We start from the raw sequence: 27,508 nt of genomic DNA on the forward strand, positions 1-27,508 counted from the left end.
AACCTCTATGATTCTGCTGAAGACCATGAGAGCTTGAAACCTTTCCAAGGACCCCGCAGCAGGTGTGGAGAGGAAGCAAATGGTTCCCATAACAAAGTGAAATGGTTTATATGGACTACGTGAGAAGGTGGCAGTTTGGCTGGAGAAATTATATTTTAATTTTATGAACTGATGTCCGGGAACCTCAGAGTTAATTTTGCTTCGATACTATCATCCAATAAACACTAAGATAATATTTAAATGCCATTTTAAAAGTTTATCAGTTAATACAATTCAGGCTTGCGGAATCTAGGGTATAATACAAATGTTGAATCCTTAGCCCTGCCCAAATTAAATATTAAACCAGTTATAATCCGAGGAGAAGAGTAAAATATTTTCAAGTAAAAACACAGTAGCTTATGTATGAACCAGGAAGTTCCTGGCAAAAATCTCCAACTTGTCATTCAATGACCGTTGAATTAAGTCAGTTGTTATCCTCTTAACCTTCCCTTCCAAGCCAGGTGACAGCAATGAATGAGCCTGTTAGTTTCACTTTCATGAAGAACTTCATAAATTTGAAAAAGTTTCAGATACAAATGAAAGAAAAGTCTTATCTGCCTGCCAAATTCAGGAGGTATGTAAATTCAACACCATATAATATTCTTCAAATCTCTTCCCCTAGATCGGGTAGGCAACCTCGGCTCTTTTATGACTCATGGACTTCAACTCCCAGAATTCCTGAGTCAGCTATGCTGACTCAGGAATTCTGGGAGTTGAAGTTCATGAGTCATAAAAGAGCCAAGGTTGCCTACCCCTGCCCTAGATGATGAATTGAACTGTTCAATTTCCTCCTGTTTTTTATGGTCAACACTTTTCTATGATATATCATCTTGATGCATTCCTAGGAAATGCACTCAATGTTATCTTCTTAACAATTCTGTAGGTAGGTAGAGAAAATGAAATTCATCTGAAGTTCATTCAACGGCATCATAACTGAGTGAAGATAATAGCAAACAATACTTGTTTTTCTTCCAGTTTGGCTTGCTCATGGACGATGGGTTTTTATTTTGCAAAGGTCCAGTTGACTTTCAAATTGACTTTTCTTGTTAGTTTGGTAGAAGAGTACTTTGATTAAAGTTTTTCTGCTTGGATATGCCTCAATAAATGACTATCTCTACCCTTTATCATACATCAACAGGATTTTTTTTAAAAAACTGTGACCCTTTAGAAAAAGAAATGACAGCTTTCATTAACAAGGAGGAAGAAGAAAATTCTTGTTACCATCTTGAACAAGATGTATGCTTAATTGGTATAAATGCCGATTGTATGTATGTCCAGTTGTACTGAACTGATACTGTATTGGAACATTAGATCAGGATTCATTATTCATTACTGAGAATTCTTTCTGATACAGTGGAATGTATTGGTTAGAATGCAGCCCACTGTTACCTTCTATGAATATCACAGAACTGGACTTTCTTTTTTCTCTTTGAAGACGTTTCGCTTCTCATCCAAGAAGCTTCTTCAGGTCTGTTTGGATGTTGAAGAATGTATGGACTTATATTCCTTGCAGACAGCTTGTCATTTGCCATCTATGTCAAAATTGAACAGCCCTCTCTCAACCGAGGAGGAGGGATATGACATCATCTATCTCCAGTCTACAACACAGTCCTTTCAACAGTTCCAAGAAGGCTCCACACCCATTTGCACTACTCAGGTGACCCTGAAGACACAGATAAGCCTCCAGGTAGCTTTAATGATTCGCTAAAAGAATACAAAGGAATAGCTGTCAGCAGGAGTATAAATCTTTCCATTCCCCACCATCTAGTCAGAGCTGAAGAAGCTTCTTGGATGACGAGCAAAACGTCTTCAAAGAAAAACAAGAAAATCCAGTTGCTTCAATGAAAAAAAGCATCTTTGGTACGATCTGCATCTTTTGAACTTCATATCATTCTCTTTAAGACTGACAACCAGATTTCAAGAAAGTTGAATGGTACATGAAGGTTAGAATTATAGAGAATCCTGGCTCACTATTACAGAACAAGTATATGTTTTGCTTGCTTGTCCCTATCAGCCAGTGCAAATAAACAATCCAGGAATTGATAGGAAAAGGAAATGCAATATAGTGTTGTGTTTAAACTAGTAAGTCCATATTTGTTGTATTTGGGGTATAAGGCAGGACAGAATAATAGAATTTCACTGGGGAAAAATTCTTTTCCCATAATTCCAAATAAGGTGAAAGCAAGTGTCAGAAATCTACTGGCATTCTTTTTCCAAAATTAAGCATTGGGAACAGGGAAGAATATCTGAAACAAACAAACAAAAACAAACTACTGAAAATTTGACCAAACAGGGACAGTGATTTAAAAAAAAAAAACCCATACACCAGGGTAATTTCTTTTTTCAAACCAACACAAAGTGACACACATGCACAAAAAACACAAAAGCATATCAATTTGCATTTTTTTAAAAAAAAGATTCTTAAATCATTTTATTAACAGTTGTAGAAATAAGTTGTTGTACAGAAAGGCTTTGTTATTCAACATTAGGACTGTAAATGATAAAAACCCTCCTGATTTGAATAGCAAAGTACTAACACTTACAATAAAGCAAATGAATTTGTGGTGATTCATAGTCCCTAATCAGAAACAAACATTGTTCTTATTTTAGCAGTTCTAGTTTGTCTGGGAAGCAAAAAAGCATGGAATCCTTGTTCCAATATAATCCTAAGCGTTTTCTTTCAGACTAATTTAGCCTAGTCTTCCTCAAACGCCATGTCCAGCTAGAGCAGGGGTGTCAAACTCAATTTCATTGAGGGCCGCATCAGCATTGCGGTTGCCCTCAGGGGGCCGGGTGGGTATGACCTTGGTGGGCGTGGCCTACTGGGTGGGTGTGGCTAAAGTGCATATGGCCTACTGGATGGGCATGGCCAGCTCTACATCGTTTGCATCAAGGGTGCCTATGGGGGCCTGGGCAGGAGTGGGACAGATCTGAGGGTCTCTGGCAGAAGGAGGGTCTCTGGGCCAGGGCCAAGGCAGTGGGGGCTGTTCCCTCACTGTTTCCAGGATGGCTTCGCGGGCCACATGAAACCACTTCGCGGGCCGCATCCGGCCCTTGGGCCTTGTGTTTGACATGTCTGAGCTAGAGGACAAACAAACAAACAGACTACTAGTCTGTTCATGAGCCCCATAATTAGATTGAGTGAAACAGAATGAAGCTACAGTTTAGAAGTTTTAGGAACTTTTGGGGAGTGATTTCTACAAGGCTGTAGAAATAATCAGTGGAACGACTTGCTTTCAGAAGTTGGAGGTTTTAAAGAAGAGATTGGACAGCCATTTGTCTGAAAGTTGGGTTTCCTGCTTGAGCGGGGGGGGGGGGGGTTGGACTAGAAGACCTCCAAGGTCCCTTCCCACTCTGTTGTTCTGTAATTCTGCTGTTTCAAGGGACATAACTTTGTGTCTCTCTCTGCAATATGCAATTGTTTAATGTTTCAACAGACATTTCCCTTGATAAGGAGTTTCCTTGAAATGTGTGGGGGGAGCCATATCTGTTGGCACAGCTGACTTTTTAAACTCTCTCCCCTCCTCACATGGTGGTTATTGATCCCTTGTGTTTGCGTTCTCATGTGAATCTGCCCCGAGCATATGCTGAGCCGATGATGGATAAGGAAAATACCACCTGCACGGCTCTTTTCACACTGACAACATTAGTCCCAACTGTAAGAACAGGGCTAGAAAACTCTTTGTTTAAAAACTGAGGATGCAGGAGAGGCAAAGAAGAAGGCTTAAAATAGACCTCTGTTCATCCCACAGCCAGTTCTCGAAATATCCAGTAAACCTTCGAGTTGCCGTTTATTGCAGTGTTATTTATAGTCGCTATAGTTGAAAGGGAACATTGCAAGTTTATTATTTCCTGTGTGGTAAACTATGACCACTTTGTTTATGTTGGCATTAGCCCAGGAAGTAATATACCTAATTATGGATGAATTCAGTGTGTTTCCTGGTTAAGTTCTTATAAACTTACGTCTTCACACACACACACAAACACACACACACACACACACACACACACATACACACACACGGAAAAGTATTTCATAGATGTTCTCAAGCTGGATAGCCAGTGTCATGTTAACATTAACAGAAGATAGAATAAAGATCACATGAAGTACTAGTGCTGCTTTATAAAGCGTTAGTAAGACCACATCTGGAATACTGCATCCAGTTTTGGTCAGCACACTATAAAAAAGATGTGGAGACTTTGGAAAAAGTGCAGAGAAGAGCAATGAAGATGATTAGGGAGCCTGGAGACTAAAACATATGGAAAACGGTTGCAGGAATTGGATATGGCCACTCTAGTGAAAAGAAGGACCAGGAGATACATGATAGCAGTGTTCCAATACTTAAAGGGCTTCCACAAAAAGTGGGGGTCAACCTGTTTTCCAAAGCACCAAAGGCAGGACAAGAAACAACAGATGGAAACTAATCAAGGAGAGAAGCAACCTAGAACTAAGGATAAATTTCCTAACAGTGAGAACAGTCAACAGTGGACCATCTTGCCTTCATCTCCATCACTGGAGGCTTTTAAGAAAAGACTAGACAGCCACTGGTCTCAAATGGTATGGTTGTCTCCTGAGCTGTGGGTTGGACTAGAAGACCTGCAATGTATCCTTCCAATGCTGATATTCTATGTCTGGGGTTTGGGGAGACAATTTTCACCATTTCCAGTTATTGGCCATGCTGATGGGGATTGTAGTTCAGAAGATTGGCAGAGCACTAGGCTCTTTGGCCCATGATCTACAGCACAGAAAAGTTATTTTAAATGTCTTTACTGAGGTTGGTTAGGTATAATTTTTAACGACAATGTCTTTGACTGTATACCTCATGTGAGTTCATTTAGCATTATTCCTTCTTGAGTCGTATAGAAATGGGCTGGAGCAACTTTGCAGACAGAGTTAGTGAGAAGAGAGGAAATCCAGGCTCTTTTGTCTTTCAAGAGGTCCAATTTTTTTTCCTGCCTTTTCTCCAAGAGTTCATAGCTGTTCAGTTACATTGATCCTCTCAATGGTTTTATAAGCTTGACATTTCCAAGCCTTAGTTTAACTCTTTATCTGATGGACATCCCAAGTCTGCAAAGTATCTACGCCAGGGGTGCCCAGCACTTTTCACTTTAAGATCTGTGGACTTAATTCTGGCTGTGCATTTCTAGAAATTGAAGTCCACAAGTCTGAAAGTTGCCAATGTTGGACACCCCTGATATACTCCAGAGATGATTATTAGCCCAAGGAGCGTGATGGCTATTTTACACATTGATCTTGAACCATTTAACTGTCTTTAGTGCAATTTAATCCGCTAGTGTGAATTAGTAGCTTGAGCAAAACCCCCTGATGTGTTTTATTTAATGGGAGGAGGAGGATGCTATTGTAAGTATTCCTTTTTGAAATTGTATCCACCTAAGACGCGTAACTGCTTTGAAAAATACACTAAAGCTTCCTCCTTCTGTTACGTATTCAAGATGGACAGTGAATAACATTTATATGTTACTTATATGTAAGGGTGTAGGTCTACACATATGATGCATATAGTATGTTTTAAATGTGTTGTGTATGTGTACACCTTGAGAGGAAGCAACTAATTTTCATTTTTAATATGTGCTCTTGTGCCCACAGGAAAAAATGACAATAAAGGCTATCTATCTATCTATCTATCTATCTATCTATCTATCTATCTATCTATCTATCTATCTATCTATCTATCTATCTATCACAGAGACCTTATGTTAAACTTTGGTGAAAAGTGAACAGTTTGGGCACCATTTACATAACAAGACTGGTTCTTGACTTGCCTGTTCTCTCTAGAGTTGCCTTTAATTTTTTTACTTGTTTATTTATAACATTGTGTCATGACAACTCAGATTAGCAAAATAGCACTTAGACTTTTCTGTCACCCCCATAGTGTTTTATATAGCAGTCTCTTGGTGGTTTACAGAGTCAGCATATTGCCCCCAACAATCTGGGTCCTCATTTTACTGACCTCAGAAGGATGGAAGGCTGAGTCAACCTTGAGCCCCATCAGGATCAAGCTCCAGGTTGTGGACAGAGTTAGCCTGCAATACTGCCCCCAACAGATTAATAGGTAGTCTATGGCTAGGCAGCCAGTAGCCCAATAAGAAAATGAGATGGATGGTAAGATGTCTAAAGCACATCCATTCCATTTCTAAATGTCTAGGAACTTGAAGGGAAGGTTTATCTTGCCCACCTTGCTTATGGTAGACTTGTGTGAGTCTTTCAGAAGGATCCTATGTCCTGGGAGTTACTTAAGGGTGGTAGTTGAAGATACTAGCTTTAATCTCAACTAATTTATGTCCTTCCCTTTTCACCTGTTCTTTTTGTTTTCCAGCCATCTACAATTACAAAGCAGTCCAGGATGTGGAGCTCTCTTTACAGGTTGGAGATACCGTTCACATCCTGGAGATGTATGAAGGTAAGCAGGCTCTGGATTGCCAAGAGGGAATGGGAAGGGCTCCTAGATCCAGCACCAGACTCTGAGGTTTATATTTCAAGGTAGGGATCAACACCAAGGTGGAAAGAGACGAGGGAAATCCCAGGTGATGAAACCCACAGTTATACAGATTATTACTGTATCAAGTTCCAGAATGAGTAGTCCAAGATCTGAAGCAGGAATTTCAAATATAAGAAGCTGTGAAGAGCAGTATTTTTTTTTCCCCAACATGGCCAATCAGTTGCTATATGATCTGGCTGCTCCTTTCTGCAACTTCTGTAGCTTGACTCTGCTGTTTTAAAATTTCATTGAGTAGAAGTGTATACGTGCTCCAGTATGCAGGTAGTCTCGATTTACATTTCATTTAGTGACTGGTCGAAGTGAAAATGGCACTGAAAAAAGGGCAGGACCGTTTTTCACACTTATGACTATTGCAACACCCCCATGGTCACATAATCAAAAATCAGACGCTTGGCAACTGACTCATATTTATGACGGTTGCAGTCTCCCGGGGTTACGTGTTCCCCTTTTGCAACCCTCTGACAAACAAAACTCAGTGGAGAAGCCAGGTTCACTTAACAACTGTGTTACTAACTTACCATCTGCAGTGATTCACCTAACAACTGTGGTGAGAAAGGTTGTAAAATGAGGACAAACTCACTTAACAAACGGAAATTTTCAGCTCATTTGTTGAGGACCAGCCTTGGTGGAGCAGTGGGCTAATGCCTCCTTAAGTAACACCAGCTGCCTGCAATTAGTGCAGGTTCGAGTCCCACCAGGCTCAAGGTTGACTCAGCCTTCCATCCTTCCGAGGTAGGTAAAATGAGGACCCAGATTGTTGGGGGGAAATAAGCTGACTTTGTAATAATGCCACTTGGGGTGTGTGTGAAAGCCCTAATAAGCAGGCATATACATAGAATGAAGGCTACTGCTAAGCTTGTAAGCCGCCCTGAGTCTTCGGAGAAGGGCAGGATATAAATGGATTTTTTTTAAAAAAAATTGCATTGTGATGATTTTTGGCCTGAGCAAAAGATGCATGTGAGAACAACTGCAACAAGGAGCAGTTCTGAGTGTCTCCAAAGTTCTTTGAATACTCAAAGGCAAATGTTGAGAAGTCCACAAAGCAGGTCATGATGGCCACAGATATAGGTACACTTGTATCTGAACATAAAGAAACTGTTGTGCTTTTGTAATTAAATGTAATCTTAAATCTGAGTTCACCTCTGGCATTCTAATCACTGTGATAATCTCAGTGTAGTCAGTCCAGCATGTGTGGAAGATGATCCATTGGGTCAATAGGGGAGACTAAATTGGATCCCTTTAGTGCAGGGGTGTCAAACTCACAACATCACATGACGTGTCACGATGTACCGTGACTTTTTTGCCATTGCCGGCAATGGGGTGGGCGCGATTTTGCTCTGATGCATCTGGCCCACGGGCCGGCAGTTTGACACCCCTGCTTTAGTGGAATTTTAACCCATTTGCCTGAATTTATATGGCATATTGTGTGCCTTTGGATTGATCATTAGTAATGGATCCCTTGTTATACAGCTAACTTTCCCTGCTAGAATGGATGAGCGACTTCGTGTGTGATTCATCCCATGCTTAACCTCCAGTGAATTTCATATACTTCTTGAAAGTTGCTATTTCATTCTTATGCTCCAGCAGACCAGAGAATACAATTTGAACTAATCCACCTTGGCTGAGTGACGTGAGGATTGCAAAGGGATGCTGAGTCTCCATTTTTATGATGCGCTCCATCCTGCCAGTGTTAAGTGAGGAACTGCATACTTTGGAGTCACCAGCAAGTCAAGCCGGCTGCTGATTTTATTTTCATGCTGGCTTCTTGACATTGGAGAGAGCCAGTTATAGCTTACGTGCAAAAAAAAAAGATTTTTGTTACGGATTCTGTATTTGCAGATGCATTGAGGGGAGTGGGTCCCTTTGTAGTGGTAAATTTAATACAGCAGAGAACCAGGGCATTGGCTGACCTTACATATGGGAAAGAGAGACAAACAAACCAACCTATTGATCCCATTCCTCAGGAGCCATTTAACCCAAATGGTTAAATCAGAATCAGCACTGCCTGTCAGGAAGAACAGCGACAATATTTTCCTCCTATCCCCAAAGCAAGGCAATGTGCTTTGAGGGCCAGTTTGGTTTAGTGGTTTGTTGTTTTTTTTAAAAATCCCATTTACGGTATATCCCGCCCTTCTCCGAAGACTCAGGGCCGCTTACAATTTTAAGCACAAACCAATGTGCTTAGCAATAGCCTTCATTCTATGTATATGCCTGCTTATTAGGGCTTTCACACACACCCCAGCGGCATTATTACAGAGTCAGCTTAATTGCCCCCAACAATCTGGGTCCTCATTTTACCTACCTCGGAAGGATGGAAGGCTGAGTCAACCTTGAGCCTGGTGGGACTCGAACCTGCACTAATTGCAGGCAGCTGGTGTTACTTAAGGAGGCATTAGCCCACTGCTCCACCAAGGCTCAATTTAAGTCACCGAGCTAGAAAGCAAGAGATTGTGAGTTCAGCTCCTATCTTAGCCACGAAAGCTTGCTAGGAGACTTTGAGCCAGTCACTGTCTCTCAACCCAATCTACCTCACAGGGTTAATGGCTGTGGGGAAAACAGAAGGAGGAATATGGGTTGAGTTATTATCCGCTTTGAGTTATTTGCAAAAATAATAAAGGTGGGATACTATTACTTGATGTTAATCCCTGCCTTGAGAAACTTGCCCATAAACAATGCTGTTTCAAAGTACTGCTGGGAAAAGTTTGTTTTTGTTTTTTTTTCCCCAAGACGACATACAATATTGGGAAGTCAAGGAGAATGTTTTGTTTTGTTGAAAAAAGGGGAGAGGGTCAATCTTTTGAGGAAGGGAAACTAATCTTCATTTTTTTCAACCAAGCAACATTTTTTGTGTCTCTTTCTCATACGCAAGATCAGTTCATCCTCTGTTTTTGTTTTTGTTTTTGGCATGTTCAATCTGTTGTTATGAAGTCATCCATTCCTCTCCACTCAAAGTGTTCAAATGGAGAGCAGTTGCAGGAGAATTCTCCAAGTTTCTTTTCCTGCAAAGAAAACTGAATTGAGACTGCAGCCAGCATTAAGGCTTAAAGCCCCTATATTTATCACTATATGTGATCCCACTCTTTTGGGTAAAGAAATGTACTCACATACAAGCCTGAGTTTTTGATGGACTTTTTAGAGAAGCAGAGCTGGAAGTCCTTCCTGTAAAGGTTTTCCAGTAGGTTGCTGGAGAAACAGTGCATCTAGATCGGTGTGTTACCTTGTAAATTGAGTATGTATGGGATACTGAACAATTTGGGGAGTTATCTTTAAAATTTCCACTTCATCGACTTTTAGCCAATGGAAATCTTGTGGATGGACTGAGTCATTCATACAAATGAATAAGGCCAAGGTTCGGAGAATTTGTTTCCTTATTTAGCTGGTGGTAGTTGCAGTGCAAAGTGTGAAGACCATGCAGTTAATGGCTAACCTCTCCATTAATACCGTAAAACCGGTCTCCGTTGATTATTTATTATGTTTGAACATTGTCAAATTTCATAGATCCTTGCTTCATTGGTACAACATTGGAAGCCCTAATGTGCTATTATCTATTATATCTGCCTGTCTGAAATTGCTTTTTTGGCAAATGTATATACTAGTAGGATACACCTTTTCTTAGAATCCTGATGCAGCTAAATTTATGATATCCACAACTCAGTGGTGGTTGAAGAGGAGAGGAGAGGGGAGGAGGAGAGGAGAGGCTTAAGAAAGAAGATAATGGCTCCAACAAAGAGGCAACTAAACAAAACATTGGATGCTGAATATCTGAGAGCAAATGAGAATCATACCAGAGGAATGTAATGGAGTCTTTGGAACAGGCACATCTGGCCAGCTGGGGACCTAAATAAGAACCCCTGATAGCATCTCTTGTCATCACATCTGTTTTATGTCTAACTTGCTTGGTTGAATTCCTGGGCTTTCTGATTTAGGAGGCTTTTCTGTATGTGGCCATGAGATGCTTGGAGCCACTGTGTGTATGTGTCACAATGGCTATTGTGGTCCATGGCAGAATTTATCAAATGAGCTGAAACTGGTACAGTTTGTTCCAGGCTGAAAAGGGCCGGAGCTGGCATGTGGCTTGTTTATTTCTCAATGACGACTGTTCACAGCAACGGCAGCATCCATCTGGGGCGACACCACTTGCCTTGTTTACAGCTTTGCGCAATTTCTTGAATTGAGTTGCATGATCCATGTTGACATCTTCCCCACCACCACCACCCCCTTCTTTGCAGTCCCAGAAACAGCAATCCAGCACAGGACCAATTCATACTCTGATTTCATATTTCTAGTTTATATATATAAAAGGTAAAGGTTCCCCCGCACATGCGTGCTAGTCGTTTCCGACTCTAGGGGCCGGCGCTCATCTCCGTTTCAAAGCCGAAGAGCCAGTGCTTGTCCGAGGACGACTCCGTGGTCATGTGGCCGGCATGACTAGACACCAAAAGCGCATGGAACGCTGTTACCTTCTCACCGTAGTGGTCCCTATTTCTCTACTTGCTTAAATTTTTTGGATTGCTAACAAAGAATTAAAGGGAGACTGATATGCATTTCAAATGCATATCAGTCTCCCTTTAATTCTTTGTTAGCAATCCAAAAAATTTACACACACACACACACACACACACACACACACACACACATATATATATATATATATATATATATATATATATATATATATATATATACACACACATACATACATACATACATACACATACATACACATACATACACATACATACATACATACACACACACACAATGTCAGCTGGTTATATTGGGGGGTGTAGCACAAATTTCATATATAGTGCTCCTTCCTCCGAAAAAAATGTCCTTCTCTCTGGCTAGCTAGTCACGGGAGTGGCTTTATGTTTCTCAAAGGCTCCTTTATTATATTAATTTTCCTTCCCTTCCAACTTCGGATTCTCCTAATTTACAATATTGATATTTCCCAGTACAGATAGTCCTTGACTTACTGCAGTTCTTTTAGTGACCATTCAAAGTTATAACAGCACTCAAAAAAGTGACTTATGGCCATTTTTCACACTTACAACTGTTATAGCATCCCCATGGTCACCTGATCAATATTCAGATATTTGGCAACTGACTCATGTTTATGATGGTTGCAGCGCTTTTTGCAACCTTCTGACCAGCAAAGTCAATGGGGAAGCCAGATTCACTTAACAACTGTGGCAAATGGGACACAAAACTTAACAAATGTCTCACTTAAGAACAGAAACGTTGGGCTCAATTGCGGTTGCAAGGTGAGGACTGCCCGTGTTGCATTCTTTATTCTAAGAATTTTTCACAATTGCTTAAGAATGATCTCTGTGTTTTATTTTATTTTTTTTAAAAAAAGCAGTTTAACTACTTTAAATGTGGTTGGAAACAACCCATATGCTGTTTTATCACAAATTATTTGGGTTTGTTCTAATTTCTGTACTCTCAGGAGATTAGTGATCAACAAGATGTTCTTTTTCAGTAGACTCCTAATTAAGAGATTCTCGTTTTAGGTATTTTTGTCAACCTGGCTAGTGGATTGGATCTTTGAGACTACAAGCATGTTATTAGTGTTCTCCAGACTGGTTTCCTCTGGATAGATTGAATGACTGCCACCATAATCCCCAGCCAACATCTGAATCATAAGGGATGTAATCCAAAATTTATAAACAAAGTCGCAGAAAGAGCAAAGCTCCATATATGACCTTTTAAAGAATTGAATTCAGACATGAGTAGAATTGCAGTTTAAATCTTGTTGAATTTTAACTGTAATTTAAATTGCTTGCCTGCAAGAGATTTTATCCGAATGTTGTTGAAACTGGTTCCATGTTTATAAAGCGCACGTTTGCAGAAACTAAATTCTGAAAAGAATTTATGATTGTAAAATCATTTTTTGCGTATGTTTTCTTCTTCCCTGGCAGACTGGTACAGAGGCTACAGTCTTCGAAATAAATCCAAAAAGGTAGAGTGGCTCCAAATATTTTTTTTCCTCTTGTGTCTATACATTAATTCCTCTGAATCTTTGCTCTTAAAATTTATTTGGCATTCCTGACGCAACTTCATCTTCCAGCGGTATTTGGATACATCTCCTTTCTCTCAAGCTTTTCCTAAACTCTGGTAGCATTTTAAAAAGAATATTTCTGGGTGTCATGCATTTGACATTTTTGTGATCTTGCTGCCTACCTAATAGCTTTTCAATCGGTACTGAAAACCTCTCAGCACTTAGCCACACAATAATTCAATATTAATTAAGCAGAAGGGAAAGAAATCTCTGTGCTTCTGGCCTTTCTGATTTAAAAAGCTGGTTCTCTGACGTCTTGAGGACACTATTTGGTGAAAGCAGCAAGAAGATCATCAAGGAGGCATACTTATGGTTAATGCATAATGTTATCTGGTTCCTCAGATCCCTTGAAGATTGGTAGGAACTAACAGATTATGAAAAATAAGGATGTAATGAAACTATCCTGCAGATTGAGTTAAGAGTTAAGCGTTAAATCTTGTTAACGTTGTGCCAATCTAACAGCAAGCGCTTTTACCAGGAGCACATTCCAAAACAAGTGTGTAAACAGCAAAAGCCTGGATTAGAAATAGAACCAGTTTGTGGATAATTGGATTATGCTGAATGTTTACAGCATTCAATCTATGGGTCACGTGGAGCCAAATTTTGAGGTCACCGTTCGGTTAATTACTATGGAAGATGTGGGTGTGTTTAAGTAAGTCACTGTAACTGATTTTAAAAAAAATATGATGCAAAATGAGTTCATATTTGTGTAGCCTTGATTGTGACAAATTCAGTTTTGCATGATGCAAAATTTATTTTGATTTCTTCCATCTTCTTAAGGCAAAGAGTGAAAAGTTCTACCAATGAGGTATTCTATACAGAATGCAGAAAGGGAGCAAGGCTTAGTAAGACAAAATAATGGAAGGCAAGAATTAAGAAAATATATCTAGCTAAATCTAGTTTTTTTATCAACACTACTTGCTAAACATCTCTATCTCTTGCTCTGTTTTCACAGCATCTTTGCTTCTATATTGTTTCTATATTGCTTGCCATTTCCACCTTTAAACCTCTCACTTGAAAGATCTCATCAGCTTCAGACAGTCCTGACTTTTTCAGGGTTCTTGATCCTTCCTTTCCTTCTGACCCATTCTCCTAACTTTGATAGGGTTCAGTATGTACTGAGTGCTGTCAAAATTCCAAAAATGAACCCTACCCCCAAAGGTTGCCTATCTATCTTAATGGCGATGCAGCAATTTTCAGGACTGATCCTACTAAAGTATGGGGTGGCCTACAAGGGTATGGAAGAAAGAGGGGACTCGAGGCCACAGATTGCCCACTCTGGACTTTTGTTCAGTTAATAGGAGTTCTGGGTTCAATGACTATTTCACTCAAATTTTGACAAGTTTCTGAAAGATCCATAGGGCTTCCCTATCCCCATCCATAATTGTGATTTTTTTTAGGGCGCAGTATTAATTTCCAATTGAATACAATTCACTTTGGGAGGCATGATAGAGAGAAATGGTTTTGTGTTTTCCAAATTCCTTTTCTATGAATTATATCCAGATCCCGTACAAATTGGAAAGGTGCCTTTAGATTTCCCTGGCACGCTAGCAAGCCAGAATCTAACTACAGTAGCTACTTTGCACTCTTGGGTATCCTCCAAGTGGAATAATCAAAGCTTTAAACTGCTTTGGAACCATTTCTATATTGATGCTTGGCGTGAAATGCATCAAAGGGTCAGTAAGTCTCTCTTGATCTGTGGAAATTGTTCACCACAGCAAAGTAAACTTTGCAAGTGGTTGGGTATCTCATTCTCAATGTTTTCCTCAGAACTTTATAATTCACAGTTCATTTATCTTCCTGGAAGACTTTCTTTCTGAGGGAGGAATGGAGGAAACTCCATCAGTCTTTGAGCTGTTGATGTGCATTTTCTTCCGCTGGCAAAAATAATACTTAGCTGGGATATCAGAATGAGGGATCACTAGAACCTCTTTTTAAACACCCTCAGCCAATCTTTTTCTGATGGGGGCCAAAAAAGAAACTAAGAAGCATTATGGAATCTGAAATGTACAATTTTGGGGAAGGACGTTGATTTTTCAAAACTGACATTATTAAAAGAAACATACAAGTTGATCCGCTTTGTGTGTTATTTATTCCCCTAAATGTGAAAAGTTTTCCTGTTTGGGTTCTGAATTTCTGTAGCTTGCTTTTGGGAAGGATTATAACCTCAATTCGTATCTGTGGATTTATCCAGAACAAAGCATATGCCAATGGGAGTCACTCAGTGTGACTTGGGCAGCCACGTAACTTTTAAATGCTGTATATTAATACAAAGGAATAGTTGCTTGCCTAGTGGTGGCATTAGCTTTAGAGCTTAAAAAATAGAACACATTTCAATCTATATTTGGACATCAAATTGAAGCATGAAAACTGATCTTTTAATTCAGTAGAAGTTTGTTGATTTGGATAGTTGGTGCAATCAACAAGGAAGGTGACTGTCTCTGCAATTAGACTGTCTTGAAAACCAGTGAAAAATTGGAGGCAGAGTTAATTAAAAGAAGGAATGGGGAAGCTGCATGGTTTAGCCGTTTATTAAAAGTTTTGCTGCTTATGAATATACTTCCTCTAGGACTTACATATCATGTGCATAAAATTAAGACCAGCAGTGGGAACTGGAATTCTCTAAAGCTTTCAGAGGAAATGATTTCTTCTCTTCCCCTCTTCCTCTTTTTCAAATTACCATATTTATTAGCATGATCCTTGCATTAGAGAGATTCTTCTTCTTAGATTAAAACTGCTGGCACAGCTTCCTTGTGCATCATTCTAAAAGCTACCAGTGCTAATCAATTAAGATTGCATTGAAAGGAGTTCTTTATGGAAATATTCCCCCTTCTCTGCCAGAATATAAATGAATATAAAACCATCCCACAATGTTTTTTGTTCTTGTTTTGAGTCGTTCAGTGATGCTGCATGCTAGCTTTCCTACTAAAAATGTTCAAGATGATTAGGATATCAATAGAAGGCAATATCTCTTGTAGCTCTCGTGCTTTGGATCCTAAATGTAAGGAAGATAGCATCCTATAGGTATTCCAAGAGGCAGCTCTAGCGTTAGGACCAACAAGGCAGGGAAAAAGCAAAGGTTTGGAAGGATATGAAAAGAAGGAAGTGGACCACTTTGTCTCTGACAGTTCAGAGAACTTCACATAGCCAATATTGTAGTACCAATAGAAGAGAATATTTGTAACTCAGGGTTGAACTGTGAGGTCCTTGGGGTTCTCTGTGCTTGGTGGTTTTCTTGCGCTTATGACTTACTACTTTTCTTCCTTGTTGTAGTAGAGGAAGAAATTGATCGTCGAGATCATCCTAAAATCAACCATCTTTGAAAATGGTAATTTGGAAATGGTAATGATTTTGCAATCCATGATGGTAAATAGAGCTGTTGGGCTAGAGTTCCTGCAGTGATTGAAGGTTGAACCTCAGACTCTTGCTTTCATAACTCTCTACCCTTTTGATAAAGTCACCATTTGTTTTGTCTTTTGTTTAGGGTATCTTCCCATCAACCTACATTCATCTCAAGGAGGCAACAGTGCAAGATGGTGGGTGAGTAGCCAAGATCATTTTTTTTTAATTTTCAACAAATTCTGGAGTTCCAGACGTTTTGAGTCGTAAAGATTCCATTTTGTGAATCAAGTTCTGCAAACAGTTGTCTGCATTTATTTCTTATGGTATTCACAAGTTTTGTTTATACAGAATAGTTGAGGACTGATATGAAATAGTGCCTAGGAGGTGGAGAGGTGAGGCTGAAGAAGGCTTCCTTTCGATAGCCCCAGACCACATCCAGAATGAGCCAAGTTAAACTTTGGGAACTATTTAAAGCAATAATTGATGAATATTAATAAATAAGACATGCCTAATACAGTATGTGGACAGACAGACAGATAGATATAGATATAGATATAAATAGATACAAATATAGATAGATATAGATGTAAATCTAGTAAGTCATAAAAATAGTTTGTTGGGTAGACCTTAAATGACCAACAAGAATTTCAATCACTTTTCCATAGACAAAACGAGACGGTAATTCCTAGTGAACTTCCATTGGTCCAAGAACTCACCTCTACTTTGCGAGAATGGCTAGTCATCTGGCATAGGCTTTATGTGGTAAGTACAGAATCTCTCTATTGGGCCACCATAAGCTCCCTCCCAAAGCAAATAACAGGTTCAGGTGGGTAAGCCTTATTGGCTATTATAAGCATAGGAACAATTCTGGAAACCATAAAGAAGCCTATTGGAGGTGGCTACATTTTGATTTATGTCCTGCCTTTCCTTCAGAAACTCAAGCTGGCATGCATAGTTCTACGTCCATGTTTTCCTTTAACAGCCCTGCAAAGTGAACAATGCTGGCTGGAAGTATACTTGGGTTTGCTTATATCTTCCTGCCTTTCCAATTTATCTTCAACACTCCAGTGTGATGGAAGTATGCTTGGTATACTTCCATCAAAGTGGAATGTCGAAGATCAATTGAAAAGATAGGGAGATATAACCAAATACATCCTATGCAATGATCTAATATATGGGTGATTCATTTGGATTTAGTCTAACCCTTTGAGAAATGAAAAAGTGGAAGACTATGAATTTTCTGTAGGGTCCTTTATGCTCTTTGAGCTTGGTTGTTTTCTTGCAGATGTTTCATTACCCAATTAGGTAACTTCATCAGTGTCAGAAGATGGGTAATTCTCCGCTCATATACAAGTGGCTTGTCCTATCATTGTTGGTGGGAGTGTTCTTGGTGGTTCCTTGATTAGGTTGTTGTTTACTGTTTGATTGTTGATTGTCTGAGATGAGAGTTCCTTCATTGGGATACTGTTTGATTGTTGATCTCATATTAATCCTGGTGTTAAACTGCATAACTGAGTGTTGATTGCTAGCGTCTGCAAAAAATAACCCAAACCTGAACTCAGAGAGCCCAATAACCCCATAGTTCCACCCTAAGCTACATATATTCTCTTCTATTGGTATGAGTTTCCTATTAGTACAGAATGGCTTTGTTGTGTTGTTTAATTTTCTGTTTCTCATTTCTCATCTGCTCTAGGAGAACAAAAGCTCTCTCTTTCGCCATGTACAACAGATGACCTATAGTCTGATTGAATGGCGATCCCAGATCCTATCAGGCACTCTTCCCAAGGATGAGTTGGCTGAACTCAAGAAGAAAGTCACAGCCAAAATCGATTATGGCAACAGGTAACATGGGCTGTCTTTTTCAGGCTTCAGTCACATCCTCAGATTGAACAATCAGAGGTGCAAGTTTGAAAAGAAAATGTTCTTGGTCTGTCTTCCTATGATGGGTCAATTCATTGAGCTCAGAGTCTCCTTGATCTCATGAGCCCAGTTCTAAAATTGGAATTAATGGACTTATTTAAAAAGGTGAAGTTTGGGCTCAGGCATTTCATTAGGATATATAGAGCAGTCTAGTTACTTGAGTGTATTTTGTTGATTTGCTCCATTTTGTTTTCTTGATTTTCTTGCTATTCATTTACTTTTTATATTCATATTGTCAGCTCCTGTTATTCATTTCATAGATGCTGAGAATCCAGTAGAAGCCCTCTGGTTGCAAAGTGTAGACTCTACCACCAGCTAAGATCCCTCTCTGTTCTTCACAGTTGTGGATACCAGCAATGTACTGGATATCTGAAACTGTATGTTTTCAGTCCTGGTTCTTTGTAGAAACTTTTTTTACCACCCACACCCCACATCCTATTTTGCACATAGCATATGTTTGTATGCAGGATCTTCAACTATCTAAAGTCACAGATACCATTTAAATAAAAACATACCTATTTTTATCAAGTTGTGAATCCCATTTCTGTGTGCACACCATTTTATTTTATCTTGCCATTTCATCTTGGATCCTTCTTTTCTTTGTTCTCCTGCCCTTTTCTAAATATGTCCTTTACAGTTGATACACCAAGCATGATTTCACACTAGATTATGGGACAAGTGGCACATTGAGTGAATAAGCACAGTGTTGTCCATATGTCAGAGCTAGTGCTTGAGGAACAGGTGCTGGAGATTTTTACTCTCAAAAGCTGTAGAGGATGGAGATACCTCCACATTCATCAGGCACCTATTTTCTTTTGTGCAGAAGAAACGTGCTCCAATAGCTTGGCACTTTTAAAATATGTTGGACTTCATAACTAGTAGGAGAACAGAGCTGATCTGGAAGCCAAAGACTCAATTCCTGTAGTCTACACCCCTACCTTCTTTCATTCATTCATTCATTCATTCATTCATTCATTCATTCATTCATTCATTCATTCATTCCTGTGTGTGTGGTTTTTTTTTTGCATGTGTGAGTGCGTGCGTGCAAAAGAAAGAGAGAGGCTTGTAAACTAAGCAGAATCAGGCTTGATTATAGTTGGATGACCATGAAATGTCACAGATTTGGACTGTGCTGGAAAGTTGCAGAACTTCCTAGAAATGTCAATGGCAAACTACTTCCATGTGGCTGCCAAAAAAACGGCCGGATTGTCGAACTTCCCTTGACTGATACTAGACTAAAAGCCCTGCAGGCAGGGATTCCAGAATATATGTACTCTATTGTACTGTAGCTCTTTTGGTAAGGTGGTTTGTTGTAACAGCTAAGAAAGCTTTTCAGGAGTAAATCCAGCAACTACCAAGTATAAAGTGTAAATGCTGTTTAAAGTAGAAGCAAACTACAATTTTTGCACCTCCTCCTCTACTTGGATGGTGGGTGAGAATATATAAGCTTTTGGAGGTGAGGAGCAGTGGTCATCTGGGTCTTGCTATTGCAATGCATCATTCTGGTCTTAGGCTATTTATTGCCCACCTTGAGAGATGCAGTCCTCATATAGATTGGCTCTAGAGATGTCCAACATTTGAATCACAAGAAGGCAAGGGTGCTTTGAATCCAACACTAGCAATATCCAAATAAGCTTTTGCATCATTCAGTTACTGCACGTTTTAATGCCCATCCACACCAGATGGCTCTGGATGTTCAGTTTATGTGGGGTCCTTGGTGCTTTCAGAGCTTGGTTGTTTTCATTAACAAATGAGGCAACATCTTCAGTGCTTCATTCTCTTCTATTTAGTTTATGTCATGTTTTAGTTTGGTTCGTATTCACTGCTTAGAGTGACTACAAGTGAGGAAAGCTGTTATTGTTGTTGTTAGTTGTGAAGTCATGTCCAACCCATTGTGACCCCATGGACAAAGTTCCTCCAGGCCTTCCTGTCCTCTACCATCTTCTGGAGTCCATTTAGGCTCACGCCTACTGCTTCAGTGACTCCATCCAGCCACCTTATTCTCTATCGTCCCCTTCTTCTATTGCCCTCAATCTTTCCCAGCATTAGGCTCTTCTCCAGTGAGTCCTTCCGTCTCATTAGGTGGCCAAAGTATTTGAGTTTTAGCTTCAGGATCTGGCCTTCTAAAGAGCACTCAGGGTTGATCTCCTCTAGGACTGACCGGTTTGATTGCCTTGCAGTCCAAGGGACTCGCAGGAGTCTTCTCCAGCACCAGAGTTCAAAGGCCTCAATTTTTTGGCGCTCAGCCTTTCTTATGGTCCAACTTTCACTGCCATACATTGCAACTGGGAAGACCATAGCCTTGACTATACGCACTTTTGTTGACAGGGTGATGTCTCTGCTTTTTAGTGTGCTGTCTAGATTTGCCATGGCTTTCCTCCCCAGAAGCAAGTGTCTAAAGCTGTTATACAAATAGTTTAAATGAATAAAATGTAAAAGAAACCCATAAATTAGGAGCATCCTTTTTTGGCAACTTTAAGACTTGTGGACTTCAATTCCCAGAACCCCCCTGGGAGTTGCTTTCCACAGGTCTTAAAGTTGCCAGGTTGGACACTGCAGCTTTAGATACTAAATTTATTTGTAGTAAGAACATTTCTTCATCAGCACCATTTGCCGAGCATTTCGGGTCTTGTTTGAAGCTTCCTAAAAGATCCCAGAATTGAGTAGGGATAACTCATGCATACAGTTACCTTTAAAGAGGGATCTCTGCAGTAGGTAACTTCCATGCTTCCTGTTCCAGATTTTGTTATTAAACGTATTGGGATTTTACTTGAACTGTTCACGTGTCTGTTTGAATGCTGCTTAAGGTTGCTCAATTGGTGTGTCTAACGGTCACTGACTAGCCAGACTTGCTATCCCCAAGAAGTTCATTGGATGATTTGGGACGGGAATGGGTTCCTTTAAACCTATTGGCCACCGCCTAGTGGCCAACCGTATAAGTAGCTGCGCAGAAGCCTCTGATTCAGTTCTGTTCCTGTTTGCCTCAATAAAGGAATGTTCCTGTTTGCAACCTCTCATCTTGCTTATTGCCAGCAAAGAACTCACTACACAACAAAATTATTAAAGTATATGTACATTTCCTTTAGCTATGAAAAATTTGTTCACATTTTCCTTGAATCTGGGTAATGTTACTTTCCCTTATGTGAAGTGTTTAGTTAGTTTTCACTGAAATGCTGATAAACGAAAGATCTACTCTGCTCTAGGATTCAGGTTCTTAGTTTAATTGAAAAAATATTGTCTTTAAATTGCAGAGAGCATATGTTATCTGTCCAGGTTTTTTTAGATCTCCGTGTTTCCTCTTGTCCCAAAGGTGTTGTTTTTCCCCCCTAAAAGGCAACAGAACTTAAGTTATTTTTTTTCTTTGAAGATGTTTTGCTTCTCATCCAAGAAGCTTCTTCAGTTTTGAGTGAATGGTGGAGAATGGAAGGATTTCTATCCCTTGCAGTCATCTGCTCTTTAGTACTCTCTCTGAGCGTCATTGAGGCCTCTTGGGGCTTTTATCTGTGCCCTCAGGGACATCTGAATAGTCCAAATGGGTGTGGAACCTTCTTGGAACTGTTGCAAGGGCTGTGTTGTAAACAGGAGATAGGTGGTGTCGTATCCAGGGCTTTTTTTCTCATAGAAAGCTCAGAACGGAGTTCCGGCACCTTTTTTGGATGGAACCTTGTAGGGTAGGCAAGGCGGTTGTATGACATGTGTGAGTTCTAGCACCTTTTTCTTTTACAAAAAAAGCACTGGTCGTATCCCTCCCCCTCTGTTGAGAGAGGGCTCTTACATTTTAACAAAGATGGCCTCTTTGACCCCTCTTTCAAACCAGTGGTCTAACTAGTGGTCCCCTCTGTCCAGAATGTGGACTTTGTGCTGTCTTCAACAGAGTAGCCTTTATCTTTGTCTTTCAAATGCAGATGGACTGCTGAATTTTGTTCTGATGGGTTTGTTCTCCTATGTTTTTTTCTTCTGTGTCTCCTCTTTGCTCTTGATTACCTCCTTGTTTTTCTGGATTATTGCAAGGATTTTGGGACTGGATCTAGTGGTGCGAGATGATATTGGGAACATATTGGATCCAGATGTTGCCAGCATGATTTCACTCTTTAAAGCACATGAGACAGCATCCAAAAGAATTGATGAGAGGATTCAAGAAGAAAAGGTATGGTTTTTAGCATATTGTTTCCTGATCAGGAAGCTGGCTAGAAATAACTTTATGCAATAATGGAACCGAAAAGAGATTCACAGTGGTATGAAATGATGTGACAATGTGGTGAGGCTATGCATCAACAAATAGAACTTGTACTTCCTTCTCAACATTTCAATATCAGTACAATCAATAATTGCTGTGCTTTTTTGGGAGATGGTGAGCAGCCTTTCTGTTTGCCTAGGATTAACCTGGAAATTTTACAACAACTTTCTTTTTAAGGGGAGAAGAACTAGAATCACCTTCTGGGCCTAAATGAACATTTCACCAGTGGCAGCCCTTTGAAGGAGTCCCTTAGGTGAAAGAGAAAGACATCCATTGCTTTATCTGGACTGGAGTTTAAAGGCTGAACTCTTATATAGTGGAGAATTACGTGTCGAATATGCATTCACCAATGGCAGAGAAAAGATTAACTTCCTCAGATTTTCCCTGTCCTGTTGAACCCTGATTGCTGTTTTAGTTCAGTCTTTAACGAGTTCTGTAGACTTGATTTGAAGCTCAGCAGATTTAATTCATCAAACAGCAAAAGGGAAATTCTGATATTGGCTTCATAAGCATGTTGCAAGCATGAACAAGATAGAGCTGTGTTTAAGGCACGTTAATAGAATAATCATGCTGTTTAAGCATTGCTAATAATCCATGAAGGAAAGTTTAATTACTGCGCTGTGATGAGATAAAAACATTGTTTCTGGGAGTTTTCTTTAATAAATCTGTTGATTTAAATTTGCAGGTAGAACAATATTTTGGAAGGGGAAAGTGTGTACTTAGAAATGTAGAAAACTGACACAGAAAAAAGACCTAGTGGTCCATCGAGCTTCCTTCCTTCCTTCCTTCCTTCCTTCCTTCCTTCCTTCCTTCCTTCCTTCCTTCCTTCCTTCTTTCCTTCCTTCCTTCCTTCCTTCCTTCCTTCCTTCCTTCTTTCCTTCCTTCCTTCCTTCCTTCCTTCCTTCCTTCCTTCTTTCCTTCCTTCCTTCCTTCCTTCCTTCCTTCCTTCCTTCCTTCTTTCCTTCCTTCCTTCCTTCCTTCCTTCCTTCCTTCCTTCCTTCCTTCCTTCCTTCCTTCCTTTCTTTTTAATTTTTTTAAATTTTTAATTTTTGTCTGATGATTGACATGCATTTATCTCAAACATGTTTAAGCTCAATTACTGATGTTTGACCCATGACACCCACTGGACGTTGGTTCCAAGCTTCTACTACTGCTTTCTAACCCTACTTTTGAACTTCCCATTTACATCATGGTTGATATGTTGTGGTGCCTGGCATCATCTTAGAACTGAGAAAAGAGAGTCTCTCTTTATAAGATAATGCTTGCTGGCTCCAGCTTTTATAAGTAGAATTTGAATTGTAAGCCAGAGTCACTGGGTTGAGTTGGGTGGTTATAGAAGTTGACTGATTGATTGATTGATTGACTGAATGAATGAATGAATGAATGAATGAATGAATGAATGAAATGAAATGCATTGACTACTGAATGTATGAGTGTGTATTCAGATAACTGGATGCTTCTTTAGGTTGATCACATAATTCATTTAATCACAGCCTTGATTCTGCATACATGTTGCCATGGTGTGTGAGCATGCTACACTTTCAGTATTAAGGAAACTAAAACTGTCTTACTTAAATATTGGTAGGGAAAATAGACAGTTTTATTGGATAATTCAGCACATTCTGACTTTTCCTTTAATCTCTTCTTCCCAAAACAAGTCTCTTCAGCAGAATGTAGACCTACGAGGACAGTCTATCTTTAATACAACTCACACTTACAGCCTGTACATCAATTTCAAGAATTTTGTCTGCAATATTGGTGAGGATGCAGAGCTGCTTATGACCCTTTATGATCCAGACCAATCCAAATTTATTAGGTATGTTGTTAGTAGAATATTTTTCTAAAACATCTCTTAGAGAATACTAGTTGCATGTTGCAACTAGTATTAAGACATTATTGGTTAACAATACAGGTAATCCTCAATTTACAGCCACAATTGAGCCCAACATTTCTGTTGTTAAGAAAGACAGTTGTTAAATGAGTTTTTCCCCATTTTACAATGTTTCTTGCCACAGTTGTTAAGTGAAACACTGCAGTTGCTAGGTTAGTAACATAGTTGTTAAATGAATCTGACTTCCCCATTGACTTTGCTTGTCAGAAGGTCACAAAAGGGGATCACATGACCCCAGGACATTGCAGCCGTCATATGAGACAGTTGCCAAGCATCTGAATTTTGATCATAAGTATGAAAAATGATCATAAGTCACTTTTTCCAGTGCTGTTGTAACTTTGAACTATCACTAAATGAACTATTGTAAGTTGAGGACTACCTGTAATCTCATGCAGGCCTGTTATGAAGATGAAAGGCTGATTTTTAGTTTGAAGAAAACCACTGTCCTTTTTCTTTAAAAACCCTGTGGCTTAGTCATTGTAATTGAATAAAATTACATTTTTGCAATAAAATTTTGTTGCAAACAATATACAAGTGCTTTAGATCTATCTCTTCTATCAGTTTTCCCTTCTTTGTAAGCAAAACAAAGGAGTCTCAAACTCTGTAATTTCCATTTAGGGTAATGCTTCATGCCTTTATTTTTTTCTCTCTTTTTTTTCTTTTGGACACTGGCTCATAGTATGTTGCAATTTAGAATCAGAAGGACTTCCTTGTTTTATTTCTATAAATGCCAAAGCACCTGAAAGTCTGTTTCCTTTTGACATTCAGCTTGGACATAAAATTGCCTTGGCATTGTTTTAATGCTGGGCAAAGTGATTTGCATGTCCTGAATAGCATAACTATTGTCCATTATTAGGGTTTAGTTAGCCAGATTTTCAGACTGGATTTGGCATTTTTTTTCCACCTATTATTATGGTTCATCACACAGTCAGCCAGATGTTCAGACTGGATTTGCCACTTTAGTCCACGTATAGAGACTTTACCGAGAACCTGGGACAGGCAGATGCAGATGTTTGATGGACCAGTGGTGATTTTGTCAATGCCAATGGTGCTCCAGTTCTTTTGGGATTGCACCCAAAGTACCTATTACTATTTGCAATATTAAAAGTACTACCTTTGCTTTCTTTTGCCACAGTTGTTCTATTTCTATTTGCAGGACTTTTGTTATTGTATTATTATTATTGTTGTTGTTATCATTATTATCATTATTATTGTTATTATTTTAGTGAAAACTACCTGGTTCGTTGGGGAAGTAATGGAATGCCGAAGGAAATTGAAAAGCTTAACAACCTTCAAGCTGTCTTTACGGTAAATTTTCTCTTTGCCTTCTGGGTTCTACCTACTGGTAGATCACTTCATTTTTATAACTCTGTTCCTTTGATACCTTTGTTGTGATAGCATCATTGGGCAAGGAGCCATGGTGTGAGTGGGAAGGGTCAACACAATCTATTTCATTGTCTAACAAGCACAATGGTTTGGAAAGATGTCTCGGATTTATCTCTATAACAAAGCCAACTAACTTTTTTAAAAGGTCATTTTGACATCCAACCTATACCTGGCTGCTTTGATTATCAGCCACACCTTGGATAAGAGCTTCTTCCAACCACACAGCCACCCAGTCTCTTTATCTCTGATTTTAGTGTGTTCCTTCGTGGGTATCTCAGGGTTTTCCAAAGTGGCTAACATCGAATCCCAAAAAAGTCAATTGGATTATACCACTGTTGTTATTCAGAGTGCTTTCAGTTAAAGTAGAATTTATTAAATATGTTTTCATGTAATCTTTGGGAGTTGATGAACAATCAGAATAATCACGAAGGGGCTGATGAGCAGACGGGTTTTGGTACCCCTGGCATATGTGCTGGGATATTTGGTCTGTTTTGTCCACTGGTCTTTGAGTTTGGGGGGGAAAAGCCTACCCAAGACCTTGAAGCACTGCCCTCAGTGGTAGCCAATAATGCTTAAAATAGGTTTGGGGAAATTTAGCCACTTTAAAAGCTAGTGTGTACAGAAATGTAATCATTAGGCAAGGTTCTGTATTCTAGAATTAGTTTTATTGACCACACCAACAGTGGCGGCTATTGAGCATTCTTCACATCTTGTTCAAATAATGCAGTCTTCTCTAGAGGGAAAAAAAGATTACAGGCAGCCCTTGACTTACAACAGTTCATTTAGTGAGCGTTCAAAGTTTCAGCAGCACTGAAAAGCAGTGACTTATGACCATTTTCCCCACTTGCGACTGTTGCAGCCTCCCCACAGTCACGTGATCAGAATGCGGACACTTGGCAACTGGCTCACATTTATGACGGTTTGCAGTGTCCTGAGGTCATGTGATTCCTGTTTGTGACCTTCTGACAAGCAAAATCCATGGGGAAACCAAGATCACATAACAACCATATTACAAACTTAAGAGCTGTAGTGATTAGCTTAACAAACATGGTCAGAAAAGTCATAACATGGAGCAAAACTCACTTCACAAATGTCTCTCTTAAGCAGCAGAAATTTTGGGCTCAATTGTAGTCGTAAGTCGAGATGCCCAATTTATTTGGGTCATCTTGGCAACCAAGACTACCCCCACACATACACACACACACACACACACACACACAGTCACCTCACCCCAACTTCTTTCCATCCATGGAGCCACAGGGGAATTGATATTGCTTCACAGTTGCTGGAATGATGTCCTTTCATGTTTGCAATTTCACTTTGGCAGAAAGTCCAAGAGACAGAAGTATTTCCGCTGCAGCAAGCAAGAAGAGTGAATTTACCTAATCCAGCCAATAGAGATGACAAACATGAAGTAGAAGCTGGTTCTGCTGATTCATTTCCCCTTGGCACAAAAATAACTCCTTGCATAAATTTTGATTATTTGAACACTCCTAATAAAAATTGGCATAAGAGCCCATTTGGCATGATGGTTAAGGCAGCAGTCTAGAAACCGGGACACCGGGAGTGCTAGATGGGTGACAAAAATAGCTGGGTGAGCTTGTCCTGGTCCCTCTCTCCCAGCCCTAGGAAGGAGGCAAACCACTTCTGAAACCATGCCCAAAAAATTGCAGAGACTTGTCCAGGCAGTCACAAAGCTGACCTGAAGGCCCCCCCTTCAAAAAGGTACATATCTTCATGGGTTTTGGACTATATAATATACATACATACATATATACAGACAGACCGATGGATGGACGGACGGACAGACAGACAGACAGACAGGTAGATAGACAGACAGACAGATAGAGAGATAGATATGATGAAGACCACACCTGGAATACTGCAGCCAATTTTGGTCAACATCTCAAAAAAGATGTTGGGAGTTTAGAAAAAATTCAGAGAAGAACAACTAAGATGATCAAAGGCCTGGAGGTTAAAACATATGAAGAACAGCTGCGGGACTTGGGTTTGGCTAGTCTAAAGAAAAGAAGAAATAGGGGAGACATGATAGCAGTGTTTCAGTATCTAAGGGGCTGCCACAGGGCAGAGGGGGCCAGGTTGTTCACCAG

The 27,508-nt window shown here is 39.7% G+C and overlaps 1 protein-coding gene across 1 annotated transcript in view; it reads left to right on the plus strand.

Moving 5' to 3' along the window:
* The window catches only part of DOCK5 (dedicator of cytokinesis 5), a 109,981-nt gene that overhangs the window by 20,037 nt on the left and 62,436 nt on the right, over positions 1-27,508 (plus strand). The window contains exons 2-9 of the mRNA XM_083368543.1: positions 6,378-6,461; positions 12,482-12,522; positions 16,106-16,161; positions 16,629-16,725; positions 17,657-17,805; positions 21,895-22,030; positions 23,779-23,936; positions 25,238-25,319. Of these exons, the coding sequence (XP_083224669.1) occupies positions 6,378-6,461; positions 12,482-12,522; positions 16,106-16,161; positions 16,629-16,725; positions 17,657-17,805; positions 21,895-22,030; positions 23,779-23,936; positions 25,238-25,319 (803 nt within the window). The remainder of the gene's footprint in view (positions 1-6,377; positions 6,462-12,481; positions 12,523-16,105; positions 16,162-16,628; positions 16,726-17,656; positions 17,806-21,894; positions 22,031-23,778; positions 23,937-25,237; positions 25,320-27,508) is intronic.

Source organism: Vipera ursinii (assembly GCF_947247035.1).
Source record: "Vipera ursinii genome assembly, chromosome: 8".
Taxonomy (NCBI): Eukaryota; Metazoa; Chordata; class Lepidosauria; order Squamata; family Viperidae; genus Vipera; species Vipera ursinii.